Source organism: Macrosteles quadrilineatus, unplaced genomic scaffold, assembly GCF_028750875.1.
Source record: "Macrosteles quadrilineatus isolate MER2022 unplaced genomic scaffold, UCM_ALF_1.0 Scaffold_2__2_contigs__length_208266976, whole genome shotgun sequence".
NCBI lineage: Eukaryota > Metazoa > Arthropoda > Insecta > Hemiptera > Cicadellidae > Macrosteles > Macrosteles quadrilineatus.
The window spans coordinates 152,259,417-152,276,826 of record NW_026542595.1 but is presented as its reverse complement, the minus strand read 5'-3'; the positions used below and the strand labels follow the sequence as shown (position 1 = coordinate 152,276,826).

Genomic DNA, 17,410 nt, shown 5'->3' with positions numbered 1-17,410 from the left:
TACAGAACATGTGTGTCTGGATGTTTAGTAATGGAAACTACACTGTCTGCCATATTTGACACATAAACAGCTGTGGATACACCTGGCAAATTGTATCTTGCTCGAAACAAAACTTCAACAGCTCAACAGTATTTCATACCTATACTAGAAGTTTTAGCTATGCTTTGCAATGTTAAAAGAACCTACAATCAGATAAATTATCTTTATAAGCTAGCACCCTCCATGATTATAGGTAGAATCATACATAAAAAAGTAATTGTAATGTAAGAGAAGTCAATATTTCCATGATTCATAGGTGTAAAGAACAGGAAACAGGGAGAATGTATTGTCTTCTAATAAATTACTGTTTCTATTTCGTAAAGTTTTGAAAAAATCAAACCCTATTCAAATGATTCGGTTTCGTAATTGTTTCTATCAATGTAGGCTGACGATCCTCACCACAGTCTGAGAGAAGAATAACAAATGGCGCCCTGAGGAAATTATTTATATCGGTCAGACAAGTTTGCTATAGGGCTACATGTACGCGGCCATTTCCTCAACACTAGACGACGGACTGTTAACATATCTTGAGCACCAGTTTTCCTCAAATAGTAAAGCATGACAGAAAAAATAATACATCTTTTGGATTCTAAAGGCGAGGTTTATCTATTTTTAAACAAAACCAGTGGGTTCATACGATCGTTGGGAAAAAACTGTCCAAATTTCGATTATGTTACATGTATTATACCATAGATTGGAAACACTCATATTTATCCATCATGGACCAATAAATCCATGTGTCCAATGTCCAAGGAAAAGTTAAAGTATGTGCATGGTAGTTTTAAATGTTTTCTTTTTATTTACAGTTATTTTTACAACTTTAAAACAACACGTTATAATGTTACGATCGGATGAGAAGTATACTAAACAGTACACAAAAATGATTGCCATTTAAGTTTAATTGCGCACGCGTCACGTTTGGTGTCTAGAAACAAAAGACAGTCTGAAAGCTACTTTCTGGCTGAAAATAAGCAATTCAACTTACGTTGGCAAATTTGAGTTGCATTGCAACACAAAGTTCGTCACTTCACTATCGTTGCACTGATCGGCATTATATTCTTAACTGAAATTGTTCATACGGTAAAGCATAAAGGCAAGCAAATATGAAAAAAAACATGAAAGGACTTTGACAAAAATGTATAGATTTATTAATACAAAAATATAATCAGGTAAAAGGAATAGCCTACTGAAAGGACGATAAAACAATAAAAATCTATAATTTCGGTAGTTGAAGAAAGGATATTTTTCAAATAATAAAATTACTTTGAACGTTTAACTGAAGAAAGTACTCGATTCAGAGAACACATCTTAACATAAGCTACAAGTCCTACAAACAAAACAATGCCGCATTGAAACTTATATTAATAAAAATACAAATCATTAAGCTAAATGATCACCGAGGAAAACGAAGTTCAAAGGATATAAAGGAAAGTAAGATAGCGGGGAATTCTTGAATATCAGCTGAAAGTTTTGGCACGGGCGGGGTTTACGCGGGAACTCCCGACAATATGAGCGGGAAACACTGATCTGTGCATCGCTGTCTTGCATGATAAATTAGTATTAGTGGGGAAACTATTACGCGATACTGCTAGGATAATAAAGCTGCTGCAACAGTTAGATAATAGGTTATCGTATTAGACGATAGCTTTAGTTTAAACAAAAAATCTAACCTAGACTTTATCTAATCTAGACCTTCCGAAAGTAGATTTTTACGGATTCTCATATTGTTACCACACTAATATTTTTATTTGTTTCATATCGACGGAAGGTTGATAAATAAACAAATCAAAAATAAAAGTAATACTGAGCTCAACCACAAAATAAAGAATAGACAGTGTAAAGAAATAAAGAAAGTCTATTGTGGCTTTATTCTGTAATAATGTCTACATTTATTATGTGTCTCAACTTACATGCTTTGATAAGACATTAATTATTAATGTCAAGAGATTCATGTTCAAAATGCACTAGTAACTTTGCAGCACAAACAACATATAAACAATTGATTAATCCCCGAAATATGGTTGAGTTGTACAAAAAAATTAAAATGAAGAAAACCAAAATTTTACAACTTAATAAAGTTATTTAATAGTTAGTACACAATGTACTTGCTTAGCATTAAGAGCAGAAGCCTTTCATAAATTGGTTTATATTACTTGTTAAGATGTTTTGTAGGCCTTAAAGCCGCTAAGGTAGTAATCAAGTAATCAAGTAGGCCTAATCAAGTATTTATTGGTCGTTAAAGAATATTACAAATTACAATAGACCTCGTCAGATAAAAATAACCATCAAGAACATTATTATATATATACACGTAAAATGGAATATCATAGTCACAATGTTTACTTGACTATTGTTCTGAAAGCCCAAGAAATTCGAGACATTGATAAATCAATAGTTCGACATTAGCTATCGGCATTATAATGGACTGAAACACAATCATAATAGGGAAGCGGAGCGAGTGCCATAATATGTTTTGCCGCAGGGGTCATAGCCTTGGCAAGATGTAAACGCAGGGTGTAACGGAGACCGGGTACAGTTTCTTAACTGGGCTATCTTAATAGCGATTGAAAATATCGATTCGATTAGTAAACATTCGTTCATTTTTTTTTATAATCAGCAATTTTGGTTAGGTTAGAACAGTTTCATTTAATCCCTCAAACAAGTTTTGCTAATTCTTCCCCTGCCCCTGATCGATCTTTCCACCCACATCAAGGCCTCCTGATGCAAAGTACACAACCCTAGAAACATTGTTTAACGCTGCTTTTATCGATCTTGCAGTTGAGGTCGATAATGTGATATTGTTAGGCGACACAAACATTGACCTATTGTCTGATCGTAGTGATGCCAAGTACATGAGACGCCTCTTGCAAAGTACAAATACAGTCCAACTGATAAACGAGCCTACCAGGGTCACTGCCGAGTCATCCACTCTTATAGACCACGTCATCGTCGAAAAACCACAAAAATAATTAGATGTGGAGTGATTGATACCTCAAACATAAGAGACCATAGGGGAGTTAAAATAACTGACCACAAAATGATTCATGGCTGCATTGAGTTTGAACTGAATGAAATGAAAACTAAAATGGTATCATACAGAGACTTTTCAAAATTTGACATTGCAAGTGCAGTAAGAGATATGGCGGCAGTGGACTGGGAATGTGTTAAACAAATTTTAAATGTGAATGAAATTGAACAATTCATCTCTCAAAATATAAGGATAATTTTTGATAAACATGCTCCCATAGTGCATAGGCGTGTTAAAAAGAAAAAATCGCCATGGAGAACTACTGAAATAAACGAATTATCAAAGATAAAAAATCAATTAAGGAGGAAGTATTGGAAAACTAAAGATAGCTGTGATTGGGAGCAGTACAAACCGATTAGAAACCATTTAAATGTATTAGTACACAAAGCGAAGAAGTCATATTACATAAAAACCCTGAATGATTCAAAAAAACCAAATGAGTTCTGGTCAGTCATACGAAGTTGCAGTATAGGGGGTGAGGATAGTAAACTAAATGATTATTCTTTTGCAAGCATCAATGAGATTAATAAGCATTTTATTGACATGGGATCTAATTTTAGCCCAGATCAAAACGTGATTGAGTATTATAGAGGCAACAGAATGAATGACATTAAAGCATTTAAATTTGTCAATGTAACGGACCTGGAGGTAAAACATGCAATTAACAGTATAAGCTCAAAAGCAAAAGGAAATGATGGCATAGATATTTTCATGATTAAATCAACGAGTCCGTTCTGCCTTGAAGCAATCACCCATTTGATCAATCAGTCACTGAATACCGGGTTATTTCCAGATGCTTGGAAACAAAGTATTGTAAGCCCATTGCCCAAAACTAAACACCCGACGAATGTAGATCATCTAAGGCCTATATCTGTACTACCAACGTTATCTAAAATCTTAGAGAAAATTGTAGTAAAACAAATTACTGAATTTATTGAAACAGAACACATTTTACCAAAACAACAATCAGGCTTCAGGAAAAACTATAGCACTTGCACTTCCCTTTTAAATATCATGAGTGATCTCTTTGAAATGAATGATGTTAGTAAATGCAGCTCTGTAGTCATGTTGGATTATTCCCAGGCATTTGATTCAATATCTCACAAATTGTTGTTAGCAAAACTACACTATTTCGGATTTGATGAGTCAGCAGTGAATTGGGTCGAATCGTACCACAAAAATAGAAGTCAGGTAACAAAAATCATCGATGAAATATCAGCTCCCCTGTCAAAAGAAAGAGGAATTCCCCAAGGAACATGCTTAGGACCTATATTCTACAACATCTACACTGCTGACATTACAAGTGTTGTGAAAACTAGCAATTTACATTTATATGCAGATGATTGTCAGATTCGAATATCTTATGATAAAGCCTCTTACGCAAAGGCCTTTGATGCCATTAATGATGAGCTGAATGCGATCTCTGGCTGGTCAAAGAGCCATGGATTGAAACTGAATGAAGAGAAATGTTCAGTTCTCCATATTGCACCCTTAGATACTTTACAAGAAATTAAACAAGGCAATGGCGGACAGATAGAAATAAATGGAAAGGCCATAAATATATGCAACAAATTGAAAATGCTTGGATTAATTGTTGATGAAGACCTGACGCTATCTGACCATGTAAACCTCATGTGTCAGCGAGCCCTTGGCCGGCTGCGAGGTCTATATAGATTAAAAACAATTTTACCTGAAAATGCCAAAATAAAAATTGTAAGGGCCCTAGTACTGTCTGTTTTTGATTATTGTCTTCCGGCTTACGGAAACAGCATTACAAAAGGCGACCTGAATAAAATCCAACGACTACAAAACTCATCACTTAGGTTTATTTTCAATTGTACAAAAAGAGATCACATAACTCCGTACAGAAACGCTGCGCAAATTATGCAGATAAATAAAACTTGTATATACCTAACCTGCAGCCTGATACGTAAAGCTATAGAGCTCGGCCAGCCTGAGTACCTGTGTGAGAGACTTCTGTCTCGTCGAGATGTCTCTGCCCGCAGCACGAGGCAGAACAAGTTGTTACACTTTCGCAGAGTCAGGCATGAGGTGGGGAGGTGCGCCTTCTCATACTTCGGTCCCGCCTTGTATAATGCTCTCCCTAATCAGGTAAAGGGGGCCAACACTCTTAACTCATTCAAAAAAAGATTAAAAGCATATTTGGGTGAGTTTTAAGTTCTTTGCTACAAACTATTGTTGTTGTACATAGTTGATTTTTGGATAGTTTTAAGATTGTTAAATTATAGATTGATTTTATAGACTGTTTTATGGATTGTATTATAGATTATTTTTATAGCTTGTTATTAAAGATCGCTATCATTGATGTTTTTACATTGTATCACCACAGAGAGAAGATTGATTATTTATATTGTTTTTAGATTGTTTGATTGATTGTTTTTATTTATAGTTTAAGTAGGTTAATGACAAGAGTTGTTTTGTAAAGCAGAATTGTAAATATCTGAAAAACGCTTGCTGAATAAAGACCATTTATCATTATCATTATCATTATCACATCACCGTGGAACCGGTCACTGATACCTGGCTGGCACTCGCACCGCCAAGCCTCATGTGGTAAAATGACCCTAATCCAAGTTTTTATTCAACTGGTACTTGGCCCTGCACTGACCATATTAGACGGAATAATTAAAAACTTTCCTACCAGCTGCTGTTTTACAATAGCAAAATTAAAAAACAGAAAGAATACATCTGTTATTTTTTTTATTAAATGTATTTTCATTTCGTAGCTTAGTACGCTTTATAATCATGGTACACTATGACGATTTAGTTTAGTTCATTTACACGGGCAAAAAGTGCCTTTTCAAACATGATCATTTTAAATCTAAGCTCGGGTCGAAAAGAGTCACTTTACACCTTACTGCTGAAATATACTGTTTATCTAATTTTACCGAGCACAAACGTTAATATTATTTAGGCCAAGATAAAAACCTTTATAATGTGTACAACAAAAAACGTAATAAACAAAAAGACTAGATCAAAAAATTATCAACCAAATTTAACTTAAGAAAAGAGTATACTTGTTTTTAAAATAAAAAGTTCTTGACCTTTAAGATTACTTGCACGACTATAAGAAGATTTCAAATATTTTAGTGAACGATTTTTTTTTGTCTTCAAGATATGTGAAGGTTACCAAAAATTTGACTCAAGGAAATGTATCCAATGATCCAAGTCCAAACCAAAGGTGGTGGTTTATTTATCTTTGCATATTACTCAAGTCAAAGTCACTGCACCATCATAGGCTATCACAAAGATAAGTGTATTATTACATCATCTAGTAATGAAGTACATTAATTCCTAATTTTCCGTCATAAGATTATACAATGAAGGTTTTCCGTCTTCCGTTAGTCATGGGATTCTACATTTCCTTAAGATAATGGATATATTACCACAGCGACTTATGGACTAATTATGTACTATAGTGGTAATCCAAGTGCTCTAAAACCAAAAATATGTAATTTACCCGCATTGACTATTGGATACTGAAGTAGACATTCCATCTATATGGGCCAGTTGTGCCATTTTTAGCGAATTTCCCTTTAGGGAAGTAGCTATTACCGTAGGTAGCACGGTAGTTAGACCTAGACCCAGGACCGATTTACTTTTTCATTGTTATGTCCTTAAGGCCAAAAACACTATCGTTAAAATTTGCAGTATATACTGTATACATACATCCTATAGGGTAAAACACGCAAGGTGTCCCGTTCACTATTGATTTCAGACAAACCGTTGGTCCCACAATAATGAAATGAAGATTTTCCCCAACAAACCAACTCCAAGGAATAACTGTAAAAATTATTTATGTTTAATGTTTTTGGATACATAATGTACAAAAAAATAGGGGTTCAATAGTTCAAATCGATCACAATTATTGTCAAATGCAAACATATAAAATCATAATGATGATACATAATATAATATCATATTAATATTTTGAAAAAAGTAGGTGGAATCAGAACTTGACTTTTATTATTTGTTTATGTACAAATATGTTATCCTATTTGGAATACCCTATATTTGTCTTGAAAACAAACAAAGATATCTCTACTATAGTTAAAATGGGCCAGTTTCTTTGAGTTTTTTTTATTTTAATTTTATATGCAATAGGCCATTTACAATTAAATAAAAATAGGCTAATACAAAATTAATTATTTATTGAAAATATTTACACAGTCAAAACTCGCAAGTTTCTAATAGCATTCCTAAATGTCCTATACTCTAAATTCTAAAGCAAGCGCCTGTACGGTCAAACTTTTATTTTCGTCTGAGGATTTTTTGTTTTTGTTTTTTTAGCGAATTTCCCTATAGGGAAGTAGCTATTACCGTAGGTATCATGGTAAGACTTAGGCCCGGGACCGATTTACTTTTTCATTTTGATGTTCTCAGAGGCCAAAAACACCATCCGTTCAAATTTTTATAAATGTATGTATATATATATATTTATATATTTATATATATGTGTGTGTCCGTGAACACGAGTCCGATTTTGATGAAATTTGGTTTGAAGGTGTAAGGCGGAAGCATGATCAGACCATGGGAACAGGGTTTTATGGGGGGTTTTTTGGGGTAAAAATTTGTTTTTCTCACTTTTGACCCTCAAAACACAACATTTCCCAATTTTTCTATAACTTAAAGAGCTTAAAAAAACAAACATATCAAAGTGTTTTTGTTCGGTTATTGGTTACGGAGAAAATTAAAAAAATGGTAAATTTAAATTCCCATGTTATTCTTATGGAGAATATTGTAAAATGTTGTAGTTTGCTTGTTTATGGATATATTTTGATCAAACTTGGCAAATTTATTTATTCTTTAGTAAGCTATCAATATTTTACTAAAAACACACTTTATTAGTTTCCTTGTAGCAGCAAACCTAGGTACTTGTTAAACCTAAAGTTATTTAAATAGATCAATTGAAAATCAATTCAGCCAAACGAAAATTTGCGTAGACGGCAGGTTTGCTGCGGCGGGGGTATTTTTATATATATTTGGATTGGTTTCTGCCCTACAGCCATTGAAAGTGCCCATGTTATCAGAAACACCTTTTTGTAGCGGCAGTTAACAAAAACAGCTGTTACAGGTTGTTTTTACTGTCATCATTTTGATTTTATGAGTAAAAAAAAATAACTGTATTGGTTATTTTGGACTAAACGTTTTAAAGAATAGTAGGCAATTATTAAGTCTACATTGGGATAGGATGTAATTTTTAGCTGTCTACTTGCAGTTTTTTTACGCTGAATCCAAAAATGCAATCAGTTTTTGTCTGAGAGATTCCTTAGTGGCTGGTGGTAAAACGAAAATTAAAATTTGGTAATTTGGCGTGGTCTGGACGGGACCGTATGTGGGCTTAGGACTGAGTGAGGAGAGCAAACAGCTGTTTACTCAACTTAATGTGGAATGAAATCAATTGGTTTAGAAAGTAGTAAAATAGAGTAATATGATGAACAACAGGCCGATCATCTTGAACAGGAGCCTCGACGAGTCGCTGCTCTACAACGTCAGCGCATTGAGGTCTGAAATTCTTTAAATCTATAAAGCCATGTTGGCGGATTACTGATGTTTTATTTCATATTATAAGCATTATACACCCACATTGCAAGCGGAAAATATTCAAAAATTTGAAATACCGTGCTATCCTTGCTACACTTAATACTGAAACTGGAAAAATAAACGATATTATCCAAATGCTACTGGGCAATGAGAAGGTTTGAAAAAATTTTGATTCAATAATCAACTTGTTTGATAAATGATTTATTGTCTCTCGGTACTAATTTTAAATGTATGACAATTCCAAGCAACTTTCAAATTTAAACCTTACCCGTAACTCTTTTAGTTTTCGAGTTATCAGCTAAAACATGTTTTCCCCATATAAAAACATGTTAGTTGTTTGCAGTGTCATTGGTATATCTTTGGATACTGTTATACATTGTGTTTTATTTATATTTGTACAAATAAAACCTAAGATCAACTAAGGAAGAGTTGGAACAGCATGAGCTAATGTGGAACAAGAAGGTGTTTTTTAAATTACTTGTTCAATCAAAAAGCAAAATATAAATAAAACTAACAAAAATCATAAATAAAGTGGGTAAAACAATACGGTAAAACAGTACAAGGAAAAGTCACAATGGCGGAGGGAATTCCTCAAGCCGGAAGAAGGAAAACATTGAGTATTCACAACCCAGTGACACAGTTATTTGTTATGAAACCTTTCAATCGAACTTTGACATTGGCAATGGCCTTGCATTCTTTATGAGGAAAGTGTTAGATAAAATATACCTCAAACCTATACTTAAATAGAATCCGTTATGTTTGCTTATACACTTGCGCAAGTTAGTGTCAGAAAGTACTGTTTAGGCCTATAGAGTTGTATGTCTACAAAATTTAAAAACATATTATTGAGATTAAAAATAACTGAAACCAGAGTTAAAAATAATATAATTATGAAAACGGGTTAGTAAACTTACAAGTGTTTTTATCATACAAGAAGTAGGCTAAGTAAAATGTCAAACGGTTCAATTTTTTTTTTTTTTTTTGAGATATTAAAACCGTATCCCTTCAAAAACTTAAAAAAATTAAATTGAACTTATTAAACAATTGTAGCAGCTACACTGTCCATTTTTTTTTTGTTTTTTTAGTAGGCCTAATGACAATATCAAAGTTTGTTTATTATTATTTAAGACAGAAAACAATTAGTTTTTAAATACACATTTTATTTTTGGAGACTATCATCACTGACTTTGCATTGAGACATAACAAAGGCTAAACAACCACAATTAATATCTTGCCACCACATCCTAGGCTACGATGTTTAACATCTTATAATGGAACATATTAAACCACAACGTTTTTGAACACGTTTACGATAGCAAACTATGAAGAAAAGTGCCATATTTTTGGCTAAAGACTATGAATACCGTAGTATTTTAATTTTTTAATGAAACTGCCTGGCTGTGTAGACAAGTGGTCATAGTGCTTGCCTAATCAAAGGGTTGTTGTAGTATCGATCCTTTAGAAAAGTCTCTTGTAGGTTTGAAACTGGACCCAGCTGTTCCTGAACATTGGGGCTTTAAACAGCCTGATCTTAGTCAGTAACAAAACTACACATAATAATATCACACCACACCATTCTACATTCATCCTTCACTCATATTTGGGGTTAAACACGCACCTAGCGTCCTCATCTCAATTGGAATATAATATAACAACTTGTTATACGTAAATTTAAATGATAAGTTTTATTTTACCTACTTATTTACTGTATTTTTCCCACTCTGGGTTTTCTTTCAACAATCAAACGTCAACAATGAAATTAACCGGGGAAGATAATTTGTTCCTTTTTGAAGTTGTAAAAAATAATAATATTAGCCTAATGTTTGAATGGGGATTCGGTTTAAACCCTACAGAAATTAACATGTTACACACGTGAGATTCACAAATTAGCAATGTATTCATTAACTTGAATGTATTCAACAACTTTTAAAAAAAAATTTTAAAGTCTGTTTAAGAAAAATGTTGTTAAGGTATAAAAACTGTATGCCCAAAATTTAAAAAACCCACAGCAGCAAATTGATTTAAAATTACAGGTTTTCTATCACATAGTATGCAGGTGTGCTGAAACGGAGGTATTAATTGAAAAACATAAATGACAGTTCCAAGGCAAACAGACTTGTTACAGAGAAGCCATGGCCAACTACTAGAGGATCTCTTGACATTTCAAGGTTACAGGATCGAGCCACTGGATAAGGTAATACTGTACCCAACTATGGAACTATGACGGCTAAATTGCCTCTTTAAAATTACAAAACACATACATTGTACCTAACCTTCTGTTTGGTGTTCTAATCCTAAATATATATACTATTTAGTTTAGTACCCAAGTAAAAATTATTTATTGAAATTAATAATTAGTAAATATTTTAATAAATAATTTTTACTTAGGTACTAAGTTTATTAATGTTTAATGTTTATTTATATAGCCCTCTTATTTGATTTTTCATAGTTTTTAGCGAATTTCCCATATAGGGAATAAGCTATTACCGTAGTACTCATGGTAAGACCTGGACCCAGGACCGATCTAATATTTCATTTTGAGGTCCCTAGAGGCCAAAAACACCATCCGTTCAAATTCATATATATATATATATATATATTTATATATATATATATATATGTCCGTTAGCGCGATAACTTGAGCAAAAATGATCCGATTTTGATGAAATTTGGTACAAACGTGTAAACCTACGTTTATTCGAACGAGTTCGCGATCCAGCATAATCGGACCATGGGAACGGGGATTATGGGGGGGTTTTATGGGGTAAAAATGGGTTTTTCCCATTTTTGAACCTAAAAACAAAATATTTTGCGATTTCTTTCTAAAACGTTTTGTAGAGCTTAAAAAAAGAAATAATTTAGTATATTGAAGCGCTGTTGTATGCCTAACGGTCATGGAGAATATTCAAAAATTGTGTAATTAAAAATTCCCATGTTATTCTTATGGAGAAAATGAAAATTGTTGTAGTTTACTTGTTTATGGGTATATATTGATCAAATTTGGCAAATTTATTTATTTCATCCTATACTATAGATGTATGGTCAAAAAACACTTTTTACCTTCCCCGTAGCAGCAAACCTAAGCACTTGTTAAATCTAATGTTATTTAAATAGGGAATAATATGTCTTATTTATGGAAATATTTTAGTAAAATAGTAATCAGACAAGTTGAAATTCGCTTAGTCTGCAGGTTTGCTGCGGCGGGGGTATTAGTATATATATTACATACTACATTACATTTGTAAAGCCTCAGGTGGACAAAGCAATAATTATAAAGTCACTTAAAGTTTTTGGACTTTCTAAGTTGATAGACTTTTAGAAAGCCGGTGAATTTGTTTTGAAACAGTAAAATGAAAATAAAAACATAGGTAGGTAGGAAAATGTTGAACGACAAAAAGGGAATATTAATCTTCGACTTTTATGAGTTTAAACCCATATTATTGGGTATATAATTAAATTTTCTTTGCAGTTTCAAGGCATTACATATTAAAAATTTTAGGAACCCTTCAATTTGTTTGATTGTCTCAGTCTTCTAAAATAATTAGGTCTGTAATTCATTTTTATTCCTAAAATATTTCAACGCAAACATGATTGACTAAAGCTCATTTAGCACTTGTATAGTTATTGAGCACTAGTGGCTTTTAGGGGCAATAGCCCCTATATATGTATATATATTTTGTCTCATGGGTTGAACCTTGAACCATTGGGTTGATCTCCATTGGGTCAACTTGAATTATTGTTTATCATTTTTGTATATTATAATATGTATTATAATTATTACATACCTGCATAATGCATTTTGTTGTCTGCTCTGTTTAAAATAAAAGTTCCAAAAGACTTTTCATGCGGTATTATAAAAACTTTCTAATCATAAATACAACTAAGGATCATTTTCAATTATAATCTTCATGACTATTAATTAAATATATATAAATCTCTTTGAATATAGACAAATTCACTTAGATTAAACACATGGAGATAATGTCATCCTCCAGATTGTAAAATGCTAATTACAATGACAGAAAAATATTGCATTTTGTTTATAACAAAATCTCTTTGAAAACAACATTTGTTGTATGGTATCCATTTTGGTTGATTCCTTCGTCTTTATTTGATTCTATACTTGGTTCTGTACTTGATTCTTTGATTCTATACTTATTTGGTTCTAGTACTATTTTAACATCATCTGACCGCTTTACCTGGCTAAAAGCAACATGAAGTTGACCATGGGTAAACACTGTTTTTTTTCTTCAAATAAATGCCAACTTTTGTTTAGGTTCGGCCTTGTTCTTTGCTTTAATAATAAGTAATATTAAAAGCTAATCGCAATGGGAATTGAATACTTGTAAACTTAAACGGCATATCAGGATCTATAGATATTAGTTTTATTTTCGGAATGGAAAAATAAGTCCCCTTTGCCTACTCCAGTAATCACTTCTAACTTTACACTTTGGTCAGACATACCCAACACAACCAATCGTACTCCATTAAATAATCCAGACCCTTAAAATTGGGAAAATGTCTATTTCAACTTTATAATAGTATGCATATTACAGTACATATTACATATCATATGCTTTTAACTTATTTAAATGTGAATTATTTTATTCTGTAACAACCGTTTGGTGCATAATTAAGAAAAATGAATCATGCCGACCTTTAAAACGAGACCTCTTCCAGCTTTCTACGTCCTCCCGTTTGCTCACAATTTCATTGTAAAATTTTGGGCTTACGGAATTAGATCTATTAAAAACTCTTTTAGGAACCCTTCGATTTGTTTGATTGTCTCAGTCTTCTAAAATAATTAGGTCTGTAATTCATTTTTATTCCTAAAATATTTCAACGCAAACATGATTGACTAAAGCTCATTTAGCACTTGTATAGTTATTGAGCATTAATTTACTGTACATACGGTACTTTAAGGAATGTGGGTAGAATAAAAATACCTATGTTTTAAATGGTAAACAAACCTCAAGTAAAAACATGATATCAAACTTTGTATGAATGAAAAGGCTTGGGAACCAACAAATATCACCTTTTTAGAGGCAAAGCTATATTTTAATAAAAAAATATGAAATTATTGCTAACAACATTTCTAACAATTAATAACATTGACGATTCTTTACAGTTTTATTGGTTGTGAATAGGGTCATGGGCAACACTGTTCTCCTTTGTCCTGCTCAATCAACCCAATAGGCCTATATAACAATGTCTATTCAACCCACTGAATACCACTTGAACTGATGGTGAAAGCTTTCTTAAAACTGTTACCATTTGATGTTTCTACATCAGCCATGTATGAATATCGATCCTCCGCCATAATTTTCTTGAGGACTATTTTATGATTTGCAAAACCCAAGCCTGTCTTGGACGATTCCGACTTTGCCAACTTTGACTGAAAGTATGATGGTCGACTGTACATAATTACACCTTTAAAATCTCCAAGGCACTTTTGTAGGACTCTTATAAGCGATGTAGTATAAAAGTCCATTTTTCGAATACCAGACGTCAACGAGTCTTGCCAGTAAAACGCACAAACACTATCAAGCAGCACCAATCCGATTTCTGGTTGGTTGGACACCAGAGATTGCAGTGCATAAAATGTAGTTTGAAGTTGTACACTATCTGTTATATTGTAAATTATAAGTCTGTCCAAAGATTCCTTAATGACCTTTTCAATGTTGGAGACTGAAAAATTGTTCACACAGTTCAGATGGTTTTCCATCATGGCTATCAATTTTAACATTTGAAAGTGGTGATCGGTATTTATCAACACTACACCTGACTTCAATCCGCCCAGTTGCACTCTGTTGAATTCTTTTGGAAGGATGGACTTGGCGATGAACTGGTGGAAGAGAAGAGTCTTTCCTGTGGAAGGGTCTCCGCTTATTTCAATTACGTCTTTAGCATTCGGTCCTTCAGGAAACAACGTGTTGTCCAGCCCCACCAGACTAGGCCTTGGGATCAAACGAGCGAATAGTTGTAGTCCTGTTTCGGAGGTAGAAGCCATCCTGGACACACCACAACACAACACTTGCTCAACACTTATCAATAACAGAAAACTCAACTGTTGAGAAATGAAAAAAAAGTTGTTATATAGGAAAGAAAAACAAAATAACTATAAAAATAGGTCTTGCAGTTCCTAGTGGTATAATTTGCACATGTATAGTACAAATACGTAAATTTTACCGCACTGTTAAAAAGAGAACTAGCTAGAATCTGTGCAACCCCTTGCATTTGTCGCACAAACTAATTTTTGTTGACACTTAGCCAAAGTTTTGGACCGACATGCAAGTGATTTCAAAAACATTATACCTTTGTTTGTCCATGAATGTTTTGAATGTCTAATATTTTTACTCAAAAGAGTGTACAATCTACAACGTTCCTACATTGTTTTCATCACTGAGCAATACTTGTATCATTCTACATACCGTAGCTGGCGGTCTAGTAAGTGCATACTGTACTCAATGCTTAAGCATAGGCCTACATTGTTGTTTACCATAAAAACCGAAGCCAACAAATTGGAAATTTATTATTTTAATACCTACTTAATCAATCATGCATATATAGAAAAATGCAGAGCCTGCAATCATAGATAAAACATGGGAGTACGTTGTATCTATGCTGCAATTTAGGTTTGTTACATTGGGGGTCAAATGTCAAGCCACCTCAACATGGTGAACTTTTCACAAATCGATTTCTCTAAATCATGAAAACATTACAAAACTTATCCAACATTGTTAATCTTGATGCACAAAAAGTGTGTTGTACGTCAGTAACCAGCTGATAACATAGTGAAGTAGCAGTACATTTAAGTCAGTTGACCAATTAAACAACAGAAGCCATGTTTACTACCCAAGGTGAGAGATACGAGCCATAATGGTAATTGCTAGAGTGTCAACAAACACGTTGACGAGATTATCCTTTAACTGATATCACCCTGCAAAGACTATGTTTCTTGTCAACTTTGATTGAAGTATGATTTTTTTATTTTAACTGGACTAACACTTGATTAAGGTAGAGAATATCTTTAAATACAGATGTACAGAGAATAAAAAATTCACACAAAGCATTACACAAATCGCTCTTGGCTTACAACACGCCTCGGATTTGACTAAATATGTTCAAAATATCATAACCAACTAACGGAATGTATAGGTGTCCTGTCCCCATTAAATGGCATTGTATTTAAGAGTTGCAAATAAATGCAACTTATGTAGGCCTACCCTGTCTAAATATTTATTTTAGCCTATAGCTTTGTTTAAGTTTAGAGCCAACTCGGCCTACTAAAGAAACTCATATTAGGCGTATGTTTTTAAATAAGAGAGAGGTGTAAATATACCGCACTCTCCAAAATAGAACAATTTTAAACTTTCTGCAGTGGACTTGGAAAAATCCAAAAACTTTCTGTGGGACAAGTACAAGTGCGGGGGTAATATTGAGTCCAAGTTGCTTGTAAATGAACCGTGTGTGTTATAGTTTTTAATGTATAGGCTACCTATTTGGAAATAAATAAGTGTTTTCAAATACACATATCTGTTGGAACACGCCTACTGTGAGCTATCATCATGCCAAATTTCAGCCTAGAACCTGTCCAGTAGGCCTACCGGTAGTTAATGAGTGATTAAACTTCAAACAATCAAACACACAAACTTTCACATTTAATAATATTAGCCTAGTAAGATGATACTGACTAATTAATTAACTAGCTGATCTTAGTGAAAAGGCTGCATAGACCACCTCACAACATTCTACATTCTTCCTTCACTCATATTTTTTATTCCCGCATATCTAGCCCATATTAAATTGTTCGACTTAAGGTAGACTGACCTACATTTTTCTAAGAAAGAGTTAGGGGCCTGACTTTGATGTTACCTACTGAAAAGAGCGTATGATGATGAGTAACTTAATTAGGCCTACAGCTGGTAACTTTTTAAAATATCAATGATCAGTAAATCTTAACTTTTTTAAACATCTGATACCATACTAAGCTGACCATAACAATAGGCCTATGTGCTATATTAAAACAACTAACTTAAGGTAGGTAGGATTAAAAAAACATTTTTTTTTCAAGTGAATCATGTGCCCAGAGAGTTGTACTACAACCACACACAATGTAAGTTAAGTGCTATTTTTATAAGATTTTGCAATTTTACGTATCTTAACATTATAGCCTACAAAGTTTTCCGCAAGGGTCTACGAAAAGGTTAGTAGCCTAACTTAACAAGGGATAGAGATATGTTTATAATTCAAAAAGTCCCAGAATTACAGAAAATTTTCCTATTGACCCACTTGCCCCTCATTCCTCTCAATGCAATTTATTATAGGCCGAATTCAGAAGTGGGTGGTTGGCAACTAGAACCACGAAACATTTACTAGGCCTATTTGTATTCTTAAGAAAGAAAAAAAAAATTAAGTTGGTTATTGTCTTTAAAAAGCTAATCAGTTGTGGTTATGGCAGGCCTACAAATAATTTCACAATTACAAGTATAGGCCTGTAATATTACCTGAGCAATGTAAGGTCAAAGTTGAACTAAGTTATGGTAAAACCTGGTTCCACTTACCGTACCTACCTCACTTCACCCCTATTTAAAAAAGTTACCAGCTGTAATTAACTCATTAACAAGGACACTCTTTTTAATACCGGTAACATCTACGTTAGATCCCTACTATAATAGGTACTTTCTTAGAAAATTAGGCGGGCTGACCTCCCTGAAAATAGCTTACACACCTAAGTTAGGTGGTGTCCGGAATGTCAAATAATTGAATTATGATCCC

General features: G+C 33.3%; 2 protein-coding genes across 5 annotated transcripts in view; both read right to left on the bottom strand.

Moving 5' to 3' along the window:
* Positions 1-17,410, bottom strand: part of LOC128985619 (uncharacterized) — a 110,501-nt gene that overhangs the window by 84,314 nt on the left and 8,777 nt on the right. The gene's annotated exons all lie outside the window — the stretch shown is intronic.
* Positions 13,845-14,642, bottom strand: LOC128985038 (DNA repair protein XRCC2). The gene has a single exon (XM_054404414.1). It carries the CDS (start codon positions 14,640-14,642, stop codon positions 13,845-13,847), a length of 798 nt encoding a protein of 265 aa, XP_054260389.1.

What these genes read in the sequence shown, in the direction of transcription:
- LOC128985038 (XM_054404414.1), bottom strand. Translation starts at nt 14,642, where the DNA reads ATGGCTTCTACCTCCGAAACAGGACTACAACTATTCGCTCGTTTGATC.